Source organism: Ovis canadensis, chromosome 9 (assembly GCF_042477335.2).
Source record: "Ovis canadensis isolate MfBH-ARS-UI-01 breed Bighorn chromosome 9, ARS-UI_OviCan_v2, whole genome shotgun sequence".
NCBI lineage: Eukaryota > Metazoa > Chordata > Mammalia > Artiodactyla > Bovidae > Ovis > Ovis canadensis.
Genome location: NC_091253.1, coordinates 52,357,047 through 52,380,932, shown reverse-complemented (window position 1 = coordinate 52,380,932; position 23,886 = coordinate 52,357,047). Strand labels below are relative to the sequence as shown.

General features: G+C 38.9%; 1 protein-coding gene across 2 annotated transcripts in view; it reads left to right on the top strand.

The window, feature by feature from the left end:
* Positions 1–23,886, top strand: part of CYP7B1 (cytochrome P450 family 7 subfamily B member 1) — a 170,088-nt gene that overhangs the window by 131,914 nt on the left and 14,288 nt on the right. For both annotated transcript variants that reach the window (XM_069600110.1, XM_069600111.1), the window contains exons 2-4: positions 7,894–8,030; positions 15,525–16,112; positions 16,574–16,780. In XM_069600110.1, coding sequence (XP_069456211.1) covers positions 7,894–8,030; positions 15,525–16,112; positions 16,574–16,780 — 932 coding nt within the window. The remainder of the gene's footprint in view (positions 1–7,893; positions 8,031–15,524; positions 16,113–16,573; positions 16,781–23,886) is intronic.

Here is a 23,886-nt window from a genome sequence, read left to right as displayed (position 1 = left end):
TAATTAAACACATTAAGAAAAAAATTTTTTTTGGCCTCTCAACATGTGGGATCTTAGTTCTCCCCACCAGGGATGGAATCCTTGCTCACTGCAGTGGAAGCATAGAGTCCTAACCCCTTGATCCACCAGGGAAGTCCTCATCAACTGGTTTATAGAAAATGGTGCCCTGGGCACCTGGTTTTCATGTTCACACTAAAATAGCATTTTCTTAAATTTCCAAAGCAATACACTGAGAAGGGCACACTTCTGTGGGATTCTTTCCAAAACATGTTACGACCTCAGTTTAATCATGCAAAAGCATCAGACGAGCCAAATTGAGAGATGTTCAACAAAACCAATGACGCATAATCTTCATAAGCACTGTGTTTCTGTCTTGCAAGTCAGAAGACCAGAGGACCAAATCTCTGTAATTTCACCACCCCCCATCTTAGAGCAGACTAGACTCTGCATTTATGTGTGCTTCGCCACTCAGCCGTGTCTGACTCTTTTCAGCCCTTTGGACTGTAGCCCACCAGGCTCCTCTGTCCTTGGGATTTTTCAGGCAATACTGAAGTGGGTTGCCATTTTCCTCCTTGGGAAATGGATCTTCCTGACCCAGGGATTGAACTCACATCTCCTGTGACTCCTGCATTGCAGGTGGATTTTTTACCCATTGAGCCATTGGGAAAGCCCATCTCTGCATTTCCATTCCCATATTTTCTTTAGGAAAATATATTATTCTGTTGTGCTTGTGGTTACTTAACTGCTTTATTCACTTAAAGGTGTATTGTGAACAAATTTCTCTGAGAAGTAAGTGTGCATGGCCTCTGAGATGAATGCCTCTGTCTGTGGATAAGGACTCAGGGCTGATTCCTTTGCACCATGTCATTGCTGCCACCCTTCTTCACACTGTGGAGCTGGGGATGCCACCAACGCGAGCCACCGAGAACATTGTAGTTGGGGAGTGCGTGTGTGCTAAGTCGCGTCAGTGGTGCCTGACTCTGCAACCCCATGGACAATAGCCCTCCAGGCTTCTCTGTCCATGGGATTTTTCAGGCAAGAATGCTGGAGTGGTTGCCATTTTCCCTTTCCAGGGAATCTTCCCTACCCAGGGATGGAATCCACTTCTCTTACGTCTACCTGCTTTAGCAGGCGGGTTCTTTACTAGTAGTACCGCCTGGGAAGGTCAGGGGATGGCCTCCTGCAGTTTAGTTTCCCATTTACTTGAGCTGCAGGCATCCAGGGAAAGTTCACGATTTGCTTTGCAAAGTGCCTCCCTTGCTGGAATTGAGAGTGAGAAATTTCTTGAGCAGGTTTTCACATTCAGTGAGGAGATACGATGGATTGTACTCAGTAACGTTCCTTCTGTACCTTTTAAGTTCTGTCCATCTAAAGGCAGGGATCTGTGTAATCAGTGTGTTTAAAGAATGACTCAGACCCCGCATATCTGCTGCAATGCCATCTTAATTTAGGGGCTGACAGCTCAAGGGGGTGGGGTGGGGCTTCCACCTAAGGCATCCCACTTATTGCCAAAGGTGAATTTGTGACTGAAGCCAGAGTCTGCCACCTTGATGTTCAAGTCAGCATCCAGGGTGGATTGTCCAGCTGCAATACTGTCTGGTGGACATTCTCTGGCAGAAATTGCCTGAGGCCTGTTTCTCTTTCGTGCTGCCATGATCCCTTGGTTGATGGAGCATCCCTCCGCCAGCACACTCCACCACAAAGCAGAGTGTTTCCTCCATGTCCATCGCTTCAGATAGTTTCATGATGTTGGGGTGATCCAAGACCTTCATTATCTTGACTTTGTGGTACAGTGTCTGGAGCCCCAAGAAATTCTGCTGGCTCTTGTGAATGATCTTCACAGCCACCTCTTTCTCAGTCAGGATGTGCCAAGGCCACCTCACCTTGCTGAAGGTAACCTTGTCAATAGTCATTGCCCATATGGGTCTTCTCCTCAGCAGAGATGGAGGCAAGAGGCCTCGAAGCAGATTGCCTTTGCTGTCGAGATAAGGTGCCCCTGAGGTCAGCTTAAAAATGGAGAAACACTGGGGAAAAACTGGATCCAAATCACCTCAAAAGAGAATCCCGAAAAGCCCACCTGAAAAGCTGATCTTTATAACAGAGTCAAAACACAGAGCTAGACAAAAATGAAGTTGAATGGCAATTATTAACAAACTGGTATTTTTAAGTAAGAAAAGTGATTTTTTTTTAAATGGGGTAAAGAATAAAAAAGGAAAATGAGAAAAAGAAATCAAAGGAAAATGAGAAAAAAAGAATAAAGAAAAAGTGAAATAAAAAATAATAGCAAACAAAATTCCCCAAAACCCAACAATGCCAAGGAAGAAACTAACTTTGGTCAGAGTCCCTCAGGTCACTGGAAACCAGCTTCCTGAACTAAAAGATACAAAAACACTTAGTCCAGGCAGGGTCTTAAATATGGTTGGAGTCCTGTATGAGTGGCTCCTTATTAGGTCATAGGAAGAAATGTACCTAACATGAATGAGAATCATCCACAGCCAATAGTCTCATGTTTTGGTTTCCAGAACTCTTTACTCTTAAAAAAAATTGGGACTTCCCCGGTGGTCCAGTGGTTAAGACTTTGCCTTCCAATGCAGTGGGTAGGGGTTCAAACTCTGGTCCAGGAACTATGTTTCCACCTGTCTTTTGGCCAGAAAACCAAAACATAAAACAGAAGCAATATTGTAACAAATTTGATAAAGACTTTATAAAATGGTCCACATCCTGCCCCCTCAAAAAAGAGAGAGAATGTGGCAAATTGTGTCAGTTTACATGACCAATCCTAAAACCTAGAATTGCCTATCTTAAAAAAAAAAAATCTCTTTAGCTTCTTTTAAAAATGGAAACTGATAATATATTTCATGCTCAAAATTCATTATATATATGCTTTATCTTATCGGGCAGTTTGAGGTTCACACAAAAAATGAGAGGAAATTGCAGAGTTCCCACAACCCCCTCCTGACCCACCCAACACTCTTTTTTAACATCCCTTTTATTAACATCTTGCATCAGTGTGGTACCTTTGTCACAACTGAGTCAACATTGGTTCACTACTACTAACTAAAGTCCTGAAGTTTACATGGGGATTCATTTTTTGTGTTGTATATTATGTGGGTTTTGACCAATGTATAATGACGTGTATCTACCATCACAGTGACATACAAAATAGTTTCACTGCCCTAAAGCTCCTGTGTTCCACCTATTCATTCTGTTCTCCTTCCCTGTTAACAGCTAGCAGCTACTAATCTAGCAGATAGCCATCGTTTTACCTTTTCCGGGTCATGTGGTTGCACAGTATGCAGCCGTTTCAGGTTGTCTCCTTCCACTTAGCGATATGCAGTCAAAGGTTCCTCCAAGTCTTGTTAGGACAGGATAGCTATTTCCTTATATGGTAAATACCGTTCCAATACATATGGACTTATATAGAAGTTTGTCTATCCATTCACCAGTTTAAGGACATCTTTATTGCTCCCAAGGGAAAACTAACTCTGTGTACCAGCTACTTTACCTCAGCCTGATGGGTGAATCTCTAAACTGAATATCTTTATTCTCGTTTTCAGGTGAAAAAACTGAGCATCTAGCTACACATAGCTAGCATATGGGATTTGCAGTCTCCTAGGATGAGTCAGATGTGCAGAAATGTAATTTTAATTCTTTATACCTGAACTCAGATTTCTGAGCCCCTGTTTCTGCTTATAGCAGAAAACACTGAATATTTCCAGTGAAAAGTGGCTCAGTCACTTCTCTTTTAAAACTTGGTCTCTTTTGTACCAGGAATAAATGAGATTTGGGATTCTTTCTTCCCCTTCCTTTCTGTTGATCTGGTGAGCCCTGTTGTACAGATGTTCATGTGGTTCATCGACGGCTTCCCGGAGGTGCCTCCTGGCTAGGGTTTTGGGAGCAGTCCTCCACCTTTGCATCCCTTACTGAAGTTCCCCAGCTGATTTTAACTCACCGAGTTTCTGGAGAAAGCGAGGCATGTGGTTCTGGGCTTGCTTGGCCCCACCTGGGTGCTCCCTGAGGTTACTCCAACACATCTTCCACGCGCTCTCTCTCGGGACCTTTCATCCACAACCCTGCGATGATGCTCCCCCTCCACAATGTCCCAAAGGGCATGTTGATTCTCTGCTTTTCAGAGCTGCAGGAACATTTTTAGGTATCTTGGTGCCACCACTGGAGCCAAAAAAGAATGGCGGAATAGAGGATCTTTCAAGAATACAGTTCTAAGAGACACAAAGAGGCAGATGACATTTTGCAAATAAGTAGTTTCCAAAATAAGTCAGGGAAGCATGAAACAGAGCAACTTCAAAAGTGCCTTGCTCAGCAGCACAGTTTGTTCAAAAGATCAGTATTATCATCAGATACTGCAATGCCCTTTAGTTGTGTAATTTCTGAAATTTAACCACCTACACAAAGAAAATATTAGTTAGGAAAAATTTAAAAAAATTACTAAGGTACTGTTCCAGATATTAGGTGACCTGATACAAATGTATTGTCTAGAAAAACTTCATCAACATGTAATTTTATTTTTTCCCTAGATTGTTGTGCATGTATCAGGCTTGCTCCCTAGTTGCTTAGAAGGTTGTTTCAATACTGAGATTCCTAGCCTAGAATGATCATGGGAAAAATGGAGAAGAAAATACTTTGACACATGTAGACTGCTTTAGAAAGTGTTGGCTCTAAATGTCCAGGGGTACAATATGTGGAATGTCAAATCGTTTACCTTGTTTATTTCATGGAAGGTGTAGCATAAAGACGAACTTCATGTATCATTAGAAACCAAGTATTCTTTATTGGTCCCACTTTTAAATTTTTATGTGCTGCTTTCTCACCAAAGGGAAATGTCTTTAATGTCTTTTGTATTCTATAGCTATTTTATGTATTTAGGTTCTTTTCCACTGTTTGCTTCCAGATAAGTCTGGACCATACTGGCACTTTGCCTGAACTCTAAGATGTGTCCTACAGGTTGTAGGGAAGACCTTGTGAGCAGTGATGCTGTGGTCTCTACATAGAACTTGGGATTAATCATCGAGATTCTTTGTAAGCTTTAAGTTGTATAATTTACAGGATATAATCTTGTAGTCTCTAAAATAGTAAAGAAGGTATTTGAGTGTTTATTATTTGAGTGGGGGAAAAAGAGGGATATGGACTGTAGATTTGAGGGGAGAGGTTGGTGATCCACCATCGCTTCAGGACTTGTTCCTCTTAAGCTTTGGAACTGGAGCATCCCCAATAAGCATTAAGCATCCTATCCCTTCACTCAGCAGTGAGCAGTTGGTACTTCGTTTTCAAAGTCACAGAGCATGAAAGAGACAGAGAGCCGTGTTTGCACTGTGCCAGGTGTCAACAGGCCTTTCTGGATCGTGATGATGATGTCTTTCCTCCCTAAATAATTTTTATAAATATAGTGATGAAGACAGACTTCTGTTAACTGTCTTTGAAGGGTCATAAGTTGAACTAGCACTCTATTTTTTTTTCCTGAAAATATGCATAGCTGTGACATGGTATTTAATAGTTAGGACTTCCCTGTAGCTCAGACAATTAAGAACCTGCCTGCAATGCAGGAGACCAGGGTTCAATCCTTGGGTTGGAAAGTTCCTCTGGAGAAGGGAATGGCAATCCACTCCAGTATTCTTGCCTGGAGAATCCATGGACAGAGAAGCCTGGCGAGCTACAGTCTGTGGGGTTGCAAAGAGTCAGACATGACTGAGTGACTAACACATACACATTTAATAGCTTGAGGCTTATTTCTACCCAAATGAGCACAGCTGTAAGAAATGATGACCCTCTCATCTTAATAGCAATAAAATGGCTTCCTAATGTGTTTCCCTGCTTTTGAATTTTCAGTTCATTCCTCTGGATTTCCGAGCTCCATCCTTTACCCTCTCGGAAACCCTGTGAAGAATGTACAACTTTTGACCGGATGACAAGCACAGAGGATGAAATCAGTTACATTCAATTATGATATGACAAAAAGCCTTTCAAAATCTTTGTCACAGTGCAGCATTCAAGCAACATTAAACAGAACAGAGTAAAAGTAGACCGAGGAAGAGAATTAATATTTTGACAGGAAGTTCTGTGAACTAAATGACTTGCAAATTTCAAAAGAGTCGTTGATGAATAGCTTTGGTAGTTTCTAACTTGGGGGCCTACTTTCCAATCATATGTGCAATGTCTCCTTATTGATTAATCTTTGGACTTAACTGTTAAACATTATTTTCTTGATACGCTTTTATATTTCTCAAAAAAGCAAGTCTCCATTGCTGAGCTGCATTCAAGAAAATAACAGTGAGTGAGGTGAAGAGTAAGATACACGTTTCTTTTTGGGGAGGGGGTGGTGGGTTTTTTAATCTTTTATTTATCTGTTCATTTACTTATTTATTTGGCTGCATAGGGTCTTAGTTGTGGCACATGGGATCTCCGTTGTGTCCTGTGGGATCCTTCACTGTGGTGTGTGAGCTCCAGAGTACCGTGGTCAGTAGTGGCAGCAAGCAAGCTTAGTTGCTCTGTGGCATAGGGAATCTTAGTTCCTCAACTGTACTGCAAGGCAGATTCTTAATCACTGGACCCCCAGAGAAGCCCCTAAGACACACGTTTCTATGTTGTGTTCCCTGTCTTCCTATTCTAAGTATATGTGTTTAAACAACAGCTTGTATTTTGTAAATTACTATAAAGATAAATTTTTCAAGTTTAATTCTACCATATTGGGTTGTGGGAAAACAAAAGCTTTTGATAGGGTTAATCTAGCTACATAAAATTCCGTGCTGAGTATGATCATAATCTTGGTCTTTGATTAGATCTGAGCTTATAATATCTTGTGATTAATCAAAATGGGTTGTATTGCGTGTAGTATAAGTCATCTTCACAGATGGGATGGGGAATCATCAGAGTTCTCTTGAATATTTGTTTTAATCCCTTGTAGGATAAAATGGCTTTGGATTTTTTTTTTTAACTTTAAATCAGATTGAGTTCACCAAATAAATGACTGAGAAGAAATTTTGAAGTCCAGTTTTGCTAGGATTATGGGTCAGAAAAGAAGAAACTTGGTTTTTAATTCACAATATTTCAATGATTCATTGAACATACTTCATATATTTTAAAAATCTAGTAAAATTTAATAAATATTCCTATTTGTTTATAGTTTGAATAAAAATCTTCATAAAATAATATAAAAAAAACCTTTCATAGGATAACATTGAGGTTTTTATTGTTTTCAACAACACAAAAGATTTTTCAAGATTAATAATTGCCCCTCTTCTAATTATTTAATTCCAGTCTAATTGACATCTGATAACAAAGAGCTTTACTTTGGCAACTAAACTACCTGACATCTAACCCCCAGAAGCACAGCAGGAGCGCTCACACACAAAATGTTTACTGAATGTGTCTGTCATTTCAGCCAATTGAATCTCACAAGACACAATTTCTCACAAATGTTGCTCACCAAAAACTGTAAATTGAACTGTCTGCCCCAGAGCCACACACATGAAGGGGCTCAATAAATACATGTCTAAGATTATATAAGAATCACTGAATAAAGGGCTTCCCAAGTGGCACTAGTGGTAAAGAACCCGCCTGCCAATGCAGGAGACATAAGAGACAGGTTCTATCCATGGATTGGGAAGATCCCCAGGAGGAAGAAATGGCAACCCACTCCAGTGGTCTTACCTGGAGAATCCCATGGACAGAGGAGCCTGGAGAGTTCCAGTCCATAGGGTTGCAAAGCATTGGACATGACTGAAGTGACTTAGCATTCACTGAATAAAAGAATTGGAAAAATAAAAAAGCTGTGAAGTTCTTCCAGTCTACTTCTAGACTGGATAAATGACCCACAGGTGTTAAAATAAGAATGATTTAATTTTTTCCTTTCTTTTCTTTCTTCTTTTTTCCCTATAGGAGACGTGGTGAGCCTCCATTGATAAAAGGCTGGCTTCCTTACTTTGGACAAGCCCTGAAATTACAAAAAGATCCTCTGGGTTTCATGACTACTCTTCAAAAGCAGTATGGCGACATTTTCACTCTTCTCCTTGGAGGTAAATGACATTTCTTTTAAGTTCCTTACTTACAATTTCTCACCTATTCTTTAATGTTGTTATATTTTTCTCTAGGCAAAATTGGATTATTTGTATAGTATTTTACTTGTAGAGCAATACAAAAGAAAACTGTTGCTTTCGAGTGTAGTAATCCTAACGTTAAAAACAAATTATAGAGTTATCTTGAGAGTGCCTGGGGAATCCCACTCTCCTGTTGTCACATGTTACTGGGTTTGGTTTAGCTTGCCTTTAAGCATTGTTTGTTTAAAAGCCAGAATGCATTGAACAGACTTGGTTTTATGGAGCAGTGTTAGGTTTAGAGAAAATTGATCAGACAATACAGACAGTTCCCATATATGCCCTCTTCTCCCTGGTCGTAACGCCCCCTGTTCTGAACATCTTATGCTAATGTGGCACACTTGTGCTAACTGATGTGCCAGTGTGGATACATCACCAAGTCTGTGGTTTGCTCTGCAGTCCGCTCCTTGAGTTGTCCAGTTCCTTGGGTTTATCCTGTTCCTTTGTGGGTCCTGTTCCAAAATGCCTCATGTCATGTATCCAGCATTATGGTGTCACAAGAGTAGTTTCATTGGCCTGAAAAATCCCCCGCATTTCCCCTGTTCACTTCTCGCCCCTTTCCCCTGAGCCCCAAGCACCCACAGATCAGGATACACCTTTTAAGATTATTTATTTATTTGGCTGTGCTGGGTCTTCGTTGCTGCATGGGCTTTTCCCTAGCTGTGGCGAGTGGGGACTGTTCTCTAATTGCGGTGTGCGGCCTTCTCACTGCAGTGGCTTCTCTTGTTGAGGATCACAGGCTCTAGGCCATGCGGGCTTCAGTAGTAGTGGCTCCTGGGCTCAAGAGCACAGGCTCAGTAGTTGTGGTGTACGGACTCAGCTGTCCTGCAGCAGGTGGGGGTCTTCCTAGACCAGGGATCAAACCTGCATCTCCTGCATTGGCAGGCAGATTCTTTACCACTGAGCCACCAGGGAAGCCCACATTTTGGGGGCAGGGGGGCGGCACGTCATGTGGCATGCAGAACTTCCCTGACCAGAGATTGAACCCATGCCTCTTGCCCTGGAAGCAGGGAGTTTTAACCACTGGACCACCAGGGAAGCCCAGAAAGTATTTTTAACTTAAAAATATTTTTTATGATTCTAACTTCAAGAAGATGTTTACAAAACAAGAAAAAATATACACAGCAGGATCACTACATAGTCCAACATCATGGTGCTGATGGGAAAAGCTGGAATGTTCTCAAATCATCTTCCTTTAAGGCCCAAGCTCTCCTGCTGTGTTAGACATCTCTGGGTGCATAACAAACCTCCCCCAGATGTAATGCCTTGAAACAACAACTGGTCTTGCCCAGGTCACTTGTATGGCTTGAGCCATTTGACTGGGGCTAAATGTCCCAAGATGACCTCATCACATGCCAATTAGGACCTCCTTGTCGTCATGATGCTTCATCCTCAAGATGATGTCCTTATGTGGCAGCTGATATTTCAAGAGGATTAGAGGAAAGCTGCAAGGCTTCTCGAGGCCTGGGCTCAGATGTCATAGAACCTTGCTTCCACCACATTCTGTTAGTGTGAGCAGGTCTCAGGCCAACCCAGATTCAAGGCTAAGAAAAGAACCTCCACTTCTTCCTGGGCAGAGTGGCAGAGTTGCAAAGGAGCACATGTAGAAAGAGCGAAGAAATTTATGGTAGCATGTTTGCTCACAGTCTTCCACATCGGCTTATCACCTGGGCTGGCCATTCCTTTTCTTGCTTTTGTCTCCCGTGTATGTCTGGGAGGCTGATCTTTAACACTAGATTGTCTGCACTCCTCTGCCCTCCTACTTCTGGCTGAGTGTGCAGATAGGAGCTCTGTTCTAGCTCTCGATCACTGGGCTCTGATAACTTTCAGTTTCTTTCCCAAGAAAATTGAAGACAACAGGTATGATCTCACTCAGATCCCCACATACCTATCAAATGCACTGGTGTTTTACAGTGATCCTTACCACCTCCGCATGTTATGTCTGATGCCTCTTCTCAAATCACTCTTAGTATTTCTTTTGTCATACCATTTAATAAATTGTGACTTTATTGTTAACTCACAGTATCTATTTCCCTTCATTATTATCTGACTCCTCTCCTGCCCACATTTAGTTCACAGCTCAGAAAAGATTGATTCACAATAAATATTTAATGAGGAAATTCTCAGTACCTTAGAGCTGATGAAATACTGTAACACATATAAAGGCCATAGTTGGGGCTTCTAGCCTAAGTGAACTATTCATTTCATATTACATGTCTTCACTTAGAAAAAGTAATTCTTGGGGAGGGATAAATTAGGAGTTTGGGATTAACATATACATACCTCTATATATAGGGCTCCCTGATGGCTCAGACAGTAAAGAATCAGCCTGCAAGGCAGGAGACCCAGGTTCAATCCCTGGGTCTGGAAGATCCCCTGGAGAAGGGAATAATGCGATTCACTCCAGTATTCTTGCCTGGAAAATTCCATGGACAGAGGAGTCTGCCAGGCTACAGTCCACGGGATTGCAAAGAGCTGGACATGACTTGGCTTCATAATACAAAACTATATTCTTCACTTAAAAAAAATAATTCTTGGGGAAGGATAAATTAGGAGTTTGGGATTTGCATATACACACTACTATATATAAAATAGATAATCCACAGGGATCTTCTGTATAGCACAGGGAACCAAGTCTGAAAAAGAATGGATGTATGTATAACTGAATCTCTTAAATGCACACCTGAAGCTAACACAACATTGTAAATTAACTATACTCCAATATAAAACAAAAATTAAATTTTAAAAAGTCACTTTTAACTTTAAAAAGTAAACCTTATATTCTAATGAGTAGATACAACAAATTATTGACATTTTCAGTTTTCCTTTCTAATACATTCTACAAAAATAACCTCAGATGATTAAGCAGAAACTTTAAGGCAGATTAGAATAATTTCATTCACTTTTCAGAAAATAACAAATTTCTGCTGACACTGGATTTCTTCATCTTAATTTCTAATATCTATTGACCATAGTTATGTTTTTAAACTCCACAATAGACAACCAGAGTTGAATACATACTGCTACTTCCCTTTGGCTTCTTCCTAGAGTTTGAATAAATCCCTGTCACGAAATCCTTTTCATGTACGTGCTTCTAATGATCAGTTGGCAAAATAGCTCATTTGGAAAATGTTAAACGGGAAACAGTGTCTCCCACCTTTGTCCCATGATGTGATTTCCCTGAGTATATGTTCTCTCATGATGAGCGAATGATTGTCATCCCCAAAAGTCTCAAGGGACACGAATGTCATCTTAATAAAGAAATTAAAAGGTACATCTTTTCATGGGAAACCACGTAAATTCGTGACCTGTCGCAGAAAATAGTTCTCTAATTGGTTTTGTGTGGTGGTGCAGCGGAATCGTTTTCCCTAGATGTCACCGCAGCGAAGCACCACTGTACATCATTGTCAACAGCTAGCGAAATCTCCCTAATAAGAGCGGGAGGATAATGTGGTCATCCTTACCAAATAAAAATTTGGCTCATAGTCCACTCTTCCAATGAATATTTTCAGCTGGAGATTTTAAAATGGAGAGCCAGGTATATGTGGAGATTAAAAGGTGATAGTAATGGAAAATTTCTATAAAATTGTAGTTTATCTCTTATTTATTGAATAGACATTTCTATTCCAAATAGTCAAATGGTTGTTCTGAATTCCCTTGGAGGTCTTCCTGTGCAGCACCAAATATCTGAGATGAAAACATCAAAATTCAAGTTATAATGGTCCAGATGTCAAACTTCTTGTGTAGAAGACATCAGAGTGAATGACTTTTTTTTTTTTTAACATTTAGTGACATACTTATTATGTTGCTTCACCTTCCTAAAAGAAGTAATTTTGCAGGAAGTGAAACGGCTCTTAGGTTAGTAACAGATCATGTGCAGGTTATTCAGGAATGATGGAGTTAATATGTTTATGTTGAGCCAGTTCCTAAAAAAGGAAGACAATGAAATGTTTGGTAAAGAATATATTAAAAAATGTGACCCCATTTCAAATTTACTGCTCAAAAGGATGATTTTGTATATATATATATATATACACACACACATATATATTGTTTTGCAGAAGTGAGCCTCATTTTGACATTTATTCTTTGAAATTCTTTAAATCAATATTTTACATCAACTGCTGATAGCTTTCCTTTCTCTTTTGAAAACATGGCAAAAGATATTGTTTCTATCTTGTGATCTTTGTGAACTAGATGAGTTGCCTATTGACACTCGGCATTCACTTACATAAAAGCACACTGGAACAAAAGTTAATTTTGCTCCAAGAATCCATGGCCTTCAGAATAACTTTTCAAATTTCCTTTGTTAAGAAATTTTAATTCATTTTATGAATGTATATGTGTTTTCCTAACTGTCTGATTAAAGATTACAAAGAAACTCTGGTTTTGCATCTCACATTAGCAGATGGTGGACAGATGGTTTAAATTAATATTAATTTTGGAAAACTTAGCTTAAATTGTTTATACTGAAGATTAAAAGTTGGAAAGCCAGCTAGCATCTCCAGTGTTATTAGTACTTCCAAACCCACTTGAAAATTAAAATCCAGAGAATCAAAATGTCTTACTCAGCAGTCCACATCGTATTTGGATAAGAGAGTCAGTAAAGCATAATGCCTTGATATTGAAGAAAATCAGAATAAGAACTGAGAAAAAAATACAGATCCTGGAGTGTAAAGAGCCTTGGAAAGAGTGAGAATTTTATCTACAAATAAATTGCATTAAACTGATCAGTAATTTTTTAAAAAAGAACCTATGTGACCACTGCCTATTAAAAAATAAGCAGTTATTAAAAATCAATTATACTTGGTTGCTAATCAGACAGTTTTCCACATTTAGCTTTTACTGTTTTTATTTGATATTAACCTCATAAGTTCTTCCCATTTCCTCACCCTCAAGGTGAGATAGAGAAGGGGAGAGGGAATACATGTGTATTCATGATGAATTATAGATAAAAATCTCTGAAGTACATGAAGCTTCTACTCCAATAAGTCAGTGACTAGTGGCTTCTACTGCCATGACTGAATACAGTTTTGTCTTTCTGCTTAGATTTTGATGAATACAGACAATTGGTAACAAAAAATTCCAACTATTCTCTAAAATTATGTTTTACAAACTGAGCCTTTTATGCATTCTCTGAATTTTAGTGACGAATTTAAAATAAATCTGTAAAGGTATGTAGCAAAATCCTTTCATTTAGTGAAAAGAGAAAAGTATGAATCACCACCTGTGAAAATACACAGCCATGCCTAAAATTATATCTTTTGCAACATAAGAGAATTGACTCTTTTTTTTCAATTATTTGTCAGGCAGATGCTGGTAATTTTATTTAATTAAGCTGCTATGGTAAAGCAGGTGTCATAAAATATGCCCAAATCCAGTTGAGTCAGTTTTGCTCTCCTGGGGGGTTGGGAATCCAGTTTATTTTGTAGATATAACTTTGGGATCTGATCAGAATGAGTAGTCACTCGAGTTTTACCCTCATTCCTGAACTGGCCCACCTTATTAACTAAATCAAGGGGAAATAGAGTGAGTATAATTCAAGTCATATAATTTATTTTTAGGGAAAAAGTTGTAGCACATGTATATTTATGTACACTAAAACTTTAAATTATGCCTTAAGACTGAAAAGCAAAAAAATGTATCCTATTTCTAGGATTAGGTGGAAAATTATTCAAAACTTTGTCATAAAACTTGTCCCAAATTGAATTTAATTTCTGTGATGCTGTTTGACTTATGAGAAATAATGAGTTGTTCATCTAAGAAAGGTTCACACACACACACAAACACAGAAATGATGACATGAAGAGCTGAGCATAGATGACCTGACAGTTTCATGTCCAATTATTTATCGTTTCCTAGAAGACAGTAACATAAGCATTACAGTTTGTAGGATCAATTAAATTTCATGTGTGTTCTTAGAAAGGAAGGCTTATTAAAGCTAATATCGAGTATTGAATGCATATGACTTCTCATTAGCAGGAGTCTTGAAGCAACCTTTGAGTGAGAAGGAAAGAGAAGAGTGCCAGGAAAAGCACAGTGTGGGGACTGTTTTCTTACCTAGCTCTGCCACTAAAAAATGGCAACACAATCCTGGCCTTTAGCTTCTCCTGACTTTCTTTCACTGGTAAATGCCCGGGGTGATGGCGGGGGCAGGTTGCACCCAGGAATCTCCAGGGTCCCTGCCAGTTTTGAGAGCTAGACCGCAGTGTGAGTGCGTGCCTTAGTGGTGCTGCTGGTGTTGCAGTGCAGTCACTTAGTCGTGTCCAGCGCTTTGCGACCCCATGGACTGCAGCACACCAGGCTTCCCTGTCCTTCTATCTCCCGGAGTTTGCTCAGACTCATAGCCATCGAGTCAATGATGCCATCCAACCATCTTACCCTCTGTCACCCTCTTTTCCTCCTGCCCTCAGTCTTTCCCAGCCTCAGGGTCTTTTCGAATGAGGCAGCTCTTTTGCATCAGACGGCCAGGTTCCTTAGTGTGCCTTCTTATAAGAACCACTTGAAAGACTTGTAGGTCCCATATCGGAGCCATCTGTTCTTTTAACCAGCACCTTAACTTTGGACCAATATATGGAAAATGCCAAATGTCACCTCCTGAAAGAACGCTTGTTGATCACTCCAGGCAGACAGAAGCGGATTCCACCCTTGCTGCTGCTCTTTGTTGTGTCCCCGCCTCTGCTCCCTTACTGTCCATAATGATGCAGGGGTTCCTTTACATCTCTATCTTAAGAGGAAAGAGAGTCAACCTGGATGTCAATAAATGTCAAGTAAATTCATGAAAGCTTGAATGGATGGGTTCTAGTTTTGGAATCTTCTTTGGATCACAGATCAGTATGATACTTTAGCCATGTTAGTGAATCTCCCTGACCTACTATACTCTCATCTATAAAAATGAAAACATTGGTATTTGTGACTTGTTCGTGTTGAATTAGATGTTCATTTGTGAGTACTTGCTTCACACCAAATCTTCATTTCAGTTAAAATAATTGTATTTAATCAAAGCTAAGATAATATACTTTACCAATTTGAATTGTTTGTTTTCTGATTCTATTATTGAGGAAAAATATGAGAAATGTTTAAGTAATGAATGTTGAGACTATTTAAAAGATAACTTAAATATCTTGGTAGTTCATTAAAATAAAAATATGAAGAATAAGCTATCTTTTTGAAAGTTATTAAGAATTTCAGAATATTTAACTTCAAACTTCTAGGCTTCTCCTACTATCTTCCATTTTAAAAGGAAACATGTAGTGGAATTTTGAATCAAATAGATTTTTATTGTACTTTGCATCTTTTGAGATATGAGTTATTAAGGTCTTTCTAATTTTGAGTAGGATATTCTCAAATTTCAGATATCTTGTTTTCTTTTGTTGTATGGCCACATGAATTCATATTCTCATTTATTTCTTTTAGGAAAGTATATAACATTTATCCTGGATCCTTTCCACTACACATCAGTGGCAAAAAATCAAAAATTAAGCTTTCAAATATTTACTAATAAATTCTTAAAGAGAGTATTTTCTATCAAAAAGATGATAACAGATTCTGACCTCATCGACGAGATTCATAGTACCTATCAATTTTTACAAGGGAAGCATTTGGACATACTGATGGAAAGCACAATGCAGAATCTGAAACAAGTTTTTGAACCCCAACTTTTAAAAACCACAAGCTGGAGCACGGAATATTTGTTGCCATTCTGCAACTCAGTGATATTCGAAATGACATTTGCAACCATATATGGAAATGTTCTTGCTGATGATAAGAAAACATTTATTACTGAGTTAAAAGATGATTTTTCAAAATTTGATGAAAAATTCACACATTTAGCATCAGGCATACCCATTGAGCTTCTAGGAAACCTCAAGTCTGTTCGAACTAAACTTATAAAAGACTTGACAGTAGAAAGCTTAGCTAAGTTACAAGGACTATCTGAAGTTGTTCAAAGAAGGAATGATATCCTGGAGAAATACTATATGCCCAAGGACACTGAAATAGGAGGTAAGAAACTTCTGAATGATAACTTGTCTAAAATAAAATAATTTACAATAGACCTTTGAAATAAAAAGACAAAATGGCGACCTTGAGAATTTTTATGCTCTTTCTAATTGGCTAATGATAAAATGTTTTACTCTGAAACAACCCTTTGTGATAATTGATTTTTTTTTTTTTTGCTGAGATGGTAATGCAAGATACTTAATGGTGATAATGAGAAAGAGTATAACTAAGCTGCATTTACTCCCCTTATCTCGTCTCCCTCCTCCCCTCCCCCACCACACACACATTACATTTTAAACTATTCTCATTAAGCAGAAAATTAGACTTCAGAAGCCTATTGGTCCTCATTAGCATGCACTGATCCTTGGCTGGGTCTGTGTCCTAACATCTTTTAATTAGCACACTGCAAATCTAATCAGTGTAATAAACGCTATTAATCTTCCTTTTCACTTATTTTCTCCCAGCACATCATTTAGGCTTGCTCTGGGCCTCTGTGACAAACACTGTTCCAACCATGTTCTGGGCAATGTATTACCTTCTACGGCACCCGAAAGCTATGGCCGTGCTGCGTGATGAAATTGACCATTTGCTGCAGTCAACAGGTCAAAAGAAAGGGCCCGGATTTTCCATCTACCTCACCAGAGAACAATTGGACAGCCTGGTCTACCTTGGTAATTTATTTTTATCTGTTATGAAGAAAAGAAGGTACCTCTCTGCAAACTCAGTTTATCACTCAAAGCTGTTTACCAAGAGGTGGAGGACACAGCTGCCTAATTGACATAATAACACCCATTTACATCAATTATAAATTATGTAGTTTATAGCTGTAGATGCTCTCATTGCATGTAAACATTAAGGCCTAGGTAATTAACTATGTAAGGTATGCAAAAGGCTAAACCAAAGCTTTGCAATTATTTGAAAAAAAAAAAAGTTTATGCCTATTAAGTCATTTGATTCTGAGCATCTGTTGGTGTGCTAATGCTTTCCAAACACTGCAGTAGTATCTTAACAAGAAAGGTATTTGGGATTGAAAAAGAAAGTATTTCAAACAGGCAGCTTCTGTGTAAAACATACTTACTTTTCCCTAAAATGGTGTCTTTTTTAGGCAGAGATTAGGATGTCATATACAGCTTACAGTGTATGATTCTCCAAAACTTAGTAAGTGATTTTCCCTGGAAATTCACGATTTAAACATACTTGGGGAAGAAAAAAAAAATGAAGGAAGAAAAGGAGGGAGTGAAGGAGGAAAAAGAGCAGGCTACAACTACAGATTACTTCATGTGAAATGTCCATGTTTTATAAAAGAGTCACTGATTCATGAGATATGTGTGGTTACCCTTTCAGATATGTTTGAAGTCAGAAGTGACTAAGTTGCTTTTAAACATCTGTGTAGGTTTGTATGCCAGTAACAATGAGCATTTGATGACAGTGGATTCTCCTTTCCCAGTTTTGATAAGATGACTGTCATCATGTGAATAAATTTTAATTCCCAAAGTTAAATTCCTCATCAGCGAATTATTCTGTTTGGGTTTTTTTTTTTTTTTTTCCTGTATTGACCTTTCTTCCTGTAGCTTTCTTTACACTCTATTCCAGGTCCCTTTGGACAAAGATGTTTGTTGTTTCACTCCTTTGACAATGTAACAATTATTTTAGCCTACATTAGTCTACATTTTTTTCATATTTTAAAAATATGTTCCAGGTTCTTTGATGGGAACTTCTGAGAGTAGAGGCCCTACAGGTCTTGATCAGTGTTGACCATCAGTTGACATTAAAAAGACTGGTCCAAGTGTTTGAGAGATTGTTCCCCCTGGTTAGGATAAGGCCCATCAGAGGCAATCGCAGGAAGCTTGCCTTGTAGTGACAGTTGGCTAGCTTATTCAGTCATGCTGTTTTTAGCATACATTATCAAAGTAATTTTATATTTGCTTGGAGAAGGAAAATAACCCCAGCATTATTAAAATATGAACATTATTATATTTTTCTTTTTCAGAATTACTGGGGACCAAATGCACAAATGGGGCTTCCCTGGTAGCTTAGATGGTTAAGTATTTGCCTGCAACGCAGGAGAGCTGGGTTTGATCCTTGGGTCAGGAACGCCACCTGGAAATGGGAATGGCTACCCACTCCAGTATTCTTGCCTGGAGAATCCCATGGACAGAGGAGCCTGGTGGCTATAGTCCATGGGGTCACAAAGAATCAGACCTGACTGAGCGGCTAACACCCTTCCTTCAAATGCACAAAATTTATATCAAGTTCTGGGTAGTTGCTTTCACATGGATCTACAGTATTTTCTGGGTAGATTTATGGCTCGTATGAAGATCAAGGTTGCATTTCCCATAAATTCAAGTAATTTATATTGCATTTTATGAAGCAGATGATATATACCGGGAAATAAAGCAAATAAACTTTAAGGAATATGTGTTTGTATCCAGTACAATTTAGTTGAAATTCATCAGCTCTCTTTTTACTCTCAACTTCTCACTATTCAAAGAAAAGATTATTTTAAAATTGTTCGATTAGAGCTGACGGGGCTTTCCAGGTGACTCAGTGGTAAAGAATCCGCCTTCCAATGCAGGAAATGTGGGTTTGATACCTGGGTCGGGAAGATCCCCTGGAGGAGGAAATGGCAACCCACTCCATTATCCTTGCCTAGAAAACAGCATGGACAGAGGAGCATGGTAGTCTGTAGTCTATGGGATCCCAAAGAGTTGGAAATGACTTAGCGACTGAACAACAACAACATTAGAGCAGGCAAGTTTAAATTTATTTGAGCAGAAGAAACGGCAAGTTCCAGAGCCATAACTGGGGCCACTAAAGTCCATCACTAGAGTAGAGACCTCATCATTCACTTATCATCAATGAATGGACCACCACCAACCCCAAATGCCTGGAGATCCACCTGAGTACAGGCAGCACCTTCAGCGATCCAGAAGGTTGACTTTGTTCATCACAGCCTCAGGTACCAGCAGAGGCCAGTGTTGCTCATTACTAGAACTGAATCTTCTAGAAAATCGGGTCCATTTTTTTTCTTTTTCCAGGTGACAGTTTAATGCAGATTGAAGCAATTTCTTTAATATGAACAGTCCCAGAACAGATGACCTCTGCATCTAGTCATAACTGTATCATGGGTAGCTCTATCAGAAGGGTATGAACTATAAGCTGAAAGGCAAGATTTACAGAATTAACTATTTACAGTGCACTTCATGGACTGAGTGTATGTGCATCTCATCTCCTTAAGAAAAGAGTTTTATGTATTCTAAATATAATTTCTTTAAAGATAGATATCTTGAATTTTTATTATTGTAAGAAAGAGGATCACAAGGATGAAAGGAATGCTAATTTAGTTTTAAACCAGGAAGGAAAATTTTTATATTAGTAGAACATGCAGAGGGAAGGGAGTTTTTTTAAAAAAATATTTTAATTTATTTAGTTGTTTGCTGCACAGGGTCTTAGTTGTGTCATGCAAGACTGTTCCTTGTGGCACTCGTGTGCAGTAGTTGTGGTGCATGGGTTACTTGCCTGTGGGATCTTAGTTCCCCAACCAGGGATCGAACCCATGTCCTCTACATTGCAAGACAGATTCTTGACCACTGGACTACCAGGGAAGTCCTCAAAGGAGTTTTTTGTTTTTTGTTTTTTTAATTTGTCCAAACAAAGAGGGGAGAGGAGTTCTTTGTATCTTGATTCATCAAAGTCAGCTGTGATGTGCACGTAGAAGAGACCAGAAAATGTGAGCTAGAAGGTGATAGAGTTAACTATATTCTTAATTGCAGAATGAGACAGTATGAATGACAATATTAATAATTATTATTTTATTATGTAGCAGACTTATTAGCTTACTTCATCAAGTATTAACTTACTTATATACATGTAAGTAAACTCAAGTATAACTTATCTAATCCTCAAGTATATTATCTTCATTAATTGTTGGGTAACAAGGTGCAGAAAGATTAGTTAACCAATCTAAATCATAGAGTTAGATAGTGGCAGAGCCTGAAATTAATGTCAGGTCCACCTAATTTCAATGCCAATCCATAAACATTGTCAACTCAGGGAAAAATGCTCTAGAAATGTACCAAGACCTTGACCATTTCACAGGGATATATATCATGAATTCTCAAATGCAGTTGGGTTTGAGGGTAAGGTTGGGATTAGAGGTTCACATTATAATTTTGTGTTTTTTTTCCTAATAAAAATAATTTTTTTATTTTAGAGTAGTTTTAGATTTGCAGAATAGTTACAAAGACAATACCCATATACCTCACACACACACAGTTTGCCTCACTATTAACATCGAGAAGGCGATGCCCCCCCCCCCCAACTCCAGTACTCTTGCCTGGAAAATCCCAAGGACGGAGGAGCCTGGAAGGCTGCAGGCCATGGGGTCGCTGAGGGTTTGACACGAAAGCGAGTGACTTCACTTTCACTTTTCACTTTCATGCATTGGAGAAGGAAATGGCAGCCCACTCCAGTGTTCTTGCCTGGAGAATCCCAGGGACGGGGGAGCCTGGTGGGCTGCCGTCTATGGGGTCACACAGAGTCGGACATGACTGAAGCGACTTAGCAGCAGCAGTGATGTATTACGTTTGATTGTCATAACTGTGGGTGTTATTTTGAAAAAGCTTATTCATTATTTTAAAAAATAGTGTATTTTAAGAATTAATAGTGTCTATAATTTAAACAGCAATAGTAAAGTTTAACAAAATCCTCTCTTCCAGTGGGGCTATACAGGAGATACAAATTCTACTTCACATTAGAAATTTCCAACTGGTGGAGGGGAGAGAGGCATCTCCCACAAGGTGTACACCAGAAATAAGTGATGGTAATTTTGTAAGTAACATAAGGAGACAGTGGTTAAAAAGTGAAAAACACTGGTTTAGATGTTTATCAAGTTTTCAACTCAGCACAAAGCAAAGAGGGCTAGATATTATAATGAATGGTGGAAACAGGTGTTGAAAGGATTAAAAAGGAAATATAAAGAGAATGCAGATTATTGTACATAGGTCCACACATCAACTACGTAAGAATAGGATAAGGAAAGAGATGAGTGGCCCGGCAGAGGAGGGTTTAGGTTCAGAGTCATAGTTCTCAGGAACTTTCCTGGTGGTCCAGTGGTTAACACTCCATGCTTTGAAGACAGGGGTATGGGTTTGATCCCTGGTTGGGGAACTAAGATCCCATGTGCTTCTGCTTTTGGAATCATCTGCAGAGCTTAAAAAAGTACTCACACCTGGTCCCACCCTCAAAGGTTCTGATTTCAATGGCGCGAGTACAGGCTGATGGCTTTACAAGCTCTCAAGGGGACTCAAATGTGCAACTAAGGTTCAAAACCATGAATGTAAAGGTTTTCCTAATGCAGTGGTTCTGACGCCATTGGCCTGAGATAGAGTGTTTTGTTTTTTTTTTTAAACCACCTCAGGTGATTGTAAGCAAGTCAGAGTCAATACTTCTGGGACATCAGAAAGCTTAACACAAGTCCATGGTGATATTACTTCAAAAACCTGTTGTTCATATGCATCCAACAAAATATTAATAGAAGTGTGGTATCTAGGGCAGACAAAGTAATTCCTGTCTACTTTCCCAGCTGAAATAGCACACCCAGCTCTGCCACATTTTAAGAGGCACGTTGACTAATTGACTTAAAGATTAAAGGCTGTTATCATCTCTGACATACAATTAAAAAATGACATGATCATTAACATGTCAAATCTTTAACATAAACAAATCTTTAAATATTTTTAAAGGGCTGTTATATATAAAAGAGATTCAAAATTTTTTGCCTTTGTGTTTTCTAAAGGGAGGAAAATGTCAGCCAATACGGAAAATAACTTGCTAACTAAATGGACTTTCGGAATACCATCACTGGAGTTATCCAATCAGAAATTTAACAGTGTCTTCAGTAGGACCCTGGGGAACATCCATAATCTCTGTTCTCTTTTCCACCAACAGCAGTGGCCCAGTGTCCTGAGCAGAGAAGGACCTCGATAGTCTATTTATTGACTCTATGAATGTTGAATTTACATTTCTGTGTTTTAGCAGTGAACCAAAAGCTGTGTCTGCAGTGCAGAGTGAAAGTAGGCATGCGTACTGATTCAGATTTATTTTTAACTTTACTTAAAATATACAATTGTTGAGCCAAAAAGTAGTTATTTGGCTTCAAATTATCTGATGATGATAGTGTCTTATTTATTCAATAGCTTCTCACCTGTCTTAAAGGCAGTTACATAAAAACTGGCACGTACATCTGTAGCCTCACTCCATTTCTCAGTCTTCTAGAACACTATCTGCAGAGCCCCCCATCCCCTTTCCTGTCTACCTTCTTTTTAAAGACCATCCCAGCCCATTTCAGCAGAGGCTGGCTGTTATTTCACTCCAGCCATCATTGCTATCCACCGATCACCATGGCTAATCAGATGGTGTGACAGTCTGCACCAATCATTAAGATGACCCAAATTAACAGCCTGGCCATGTCACAGTACATTCATTCCACACATCCAGACATGGCCTAAGTGTGAGGCAGAAACTTGGATGTGCTTGTTTGTGTTTGCATTGTAACATGCATTATTGATTGTCATAAGCGGCTTCAGCGCTTTAAATCTGCAAATGAGAATCATCTGTCAATTATTACAGCCAGAATTGAGATCTGAGGGCAGAAGAGAAAGTGTATATATCTTTTTCTACCTGCATTTCCTTTTCTTTACCATTTTCTTTCCCAGTCACATTGTGATGCTTCTTAGCTCAACATACTCCTCAGCTTTTTGTTTAGAAAAGATACTTAATCAGAATATTTTTATATCCTACACATAGAAACAAATCTCTCCTAGTCAAGTGAAGGAGACAGGGCAGGCTCAGAATTATAAGTTCATTGTGGGAATTCTGCAGTCTAATTTCCTGGGGATACTGCTCAGTAAAATTCAGTTCTTCATAAAACATCAGCAGCCTTATTGTATGCACAATTGCAATTGTTGGCACCTTGCAGTGGCTGGTATAAATGATCCTCCAAATATTTGCATTCTTGATAGCCATTTCTCTACAGTGCGTTTAGTAAGTAGAGGGTCCTATTACCTGCTAAATGTAAGTATAAATTAACAACCCATTATGCACAATAAGTTTTATAAAACATTTACAGATAGAGATCACATTTAATTAAAATTAACTTGCCTATGAAAGCCAAGTGCACTAATGATCACAATGACCTTTTATTACCTGCAGTCCCTTGTTTTGGCTGGAATGATTGACAGCTTGCTGTTTGGCTACCATGTTGAATTTCAGCTGACAAGACTTTTCATTTTAACTCAATTTGCCCGCCTATCACAAGCTGGTGGCAGGCCAGACCCAAGTCACCCAGCTTTGCCTCAGCAGCTTGCTCTAGTTCTCATTAGTACGCATTTATTCAGTGGAAATTGGAAGACAAATGCTTGAAGGCATGTGAACTAAGTATAGCAAATTAGGTTTAAAGACTGAATATTTATAAGTGTATGGAAAGTTGTGTTGTTTTTTTTTTTAATTCTAGAGCGAATTGAGAACTGAGTGCTAGCTTTGGTATAAAAGAAATGAAGATAGAAGGGGGGAAGGAAGATTCTAAGAATAACAATACTATCAGGTTTTTCTTTCCATTTTGGCAATATGTAAACTCTCTCTGACAACACCTTCTCAAACCAACCTGGCCCCTCTTTCGTGGAGTGCTTGCACAATGAAGTTTAGCACCTCGAGTGTGAGAAGGGGGAAAAAATGAGGGTCATGTTCATCTGTTGCTTGGTTATCCCTTGGTATGTTT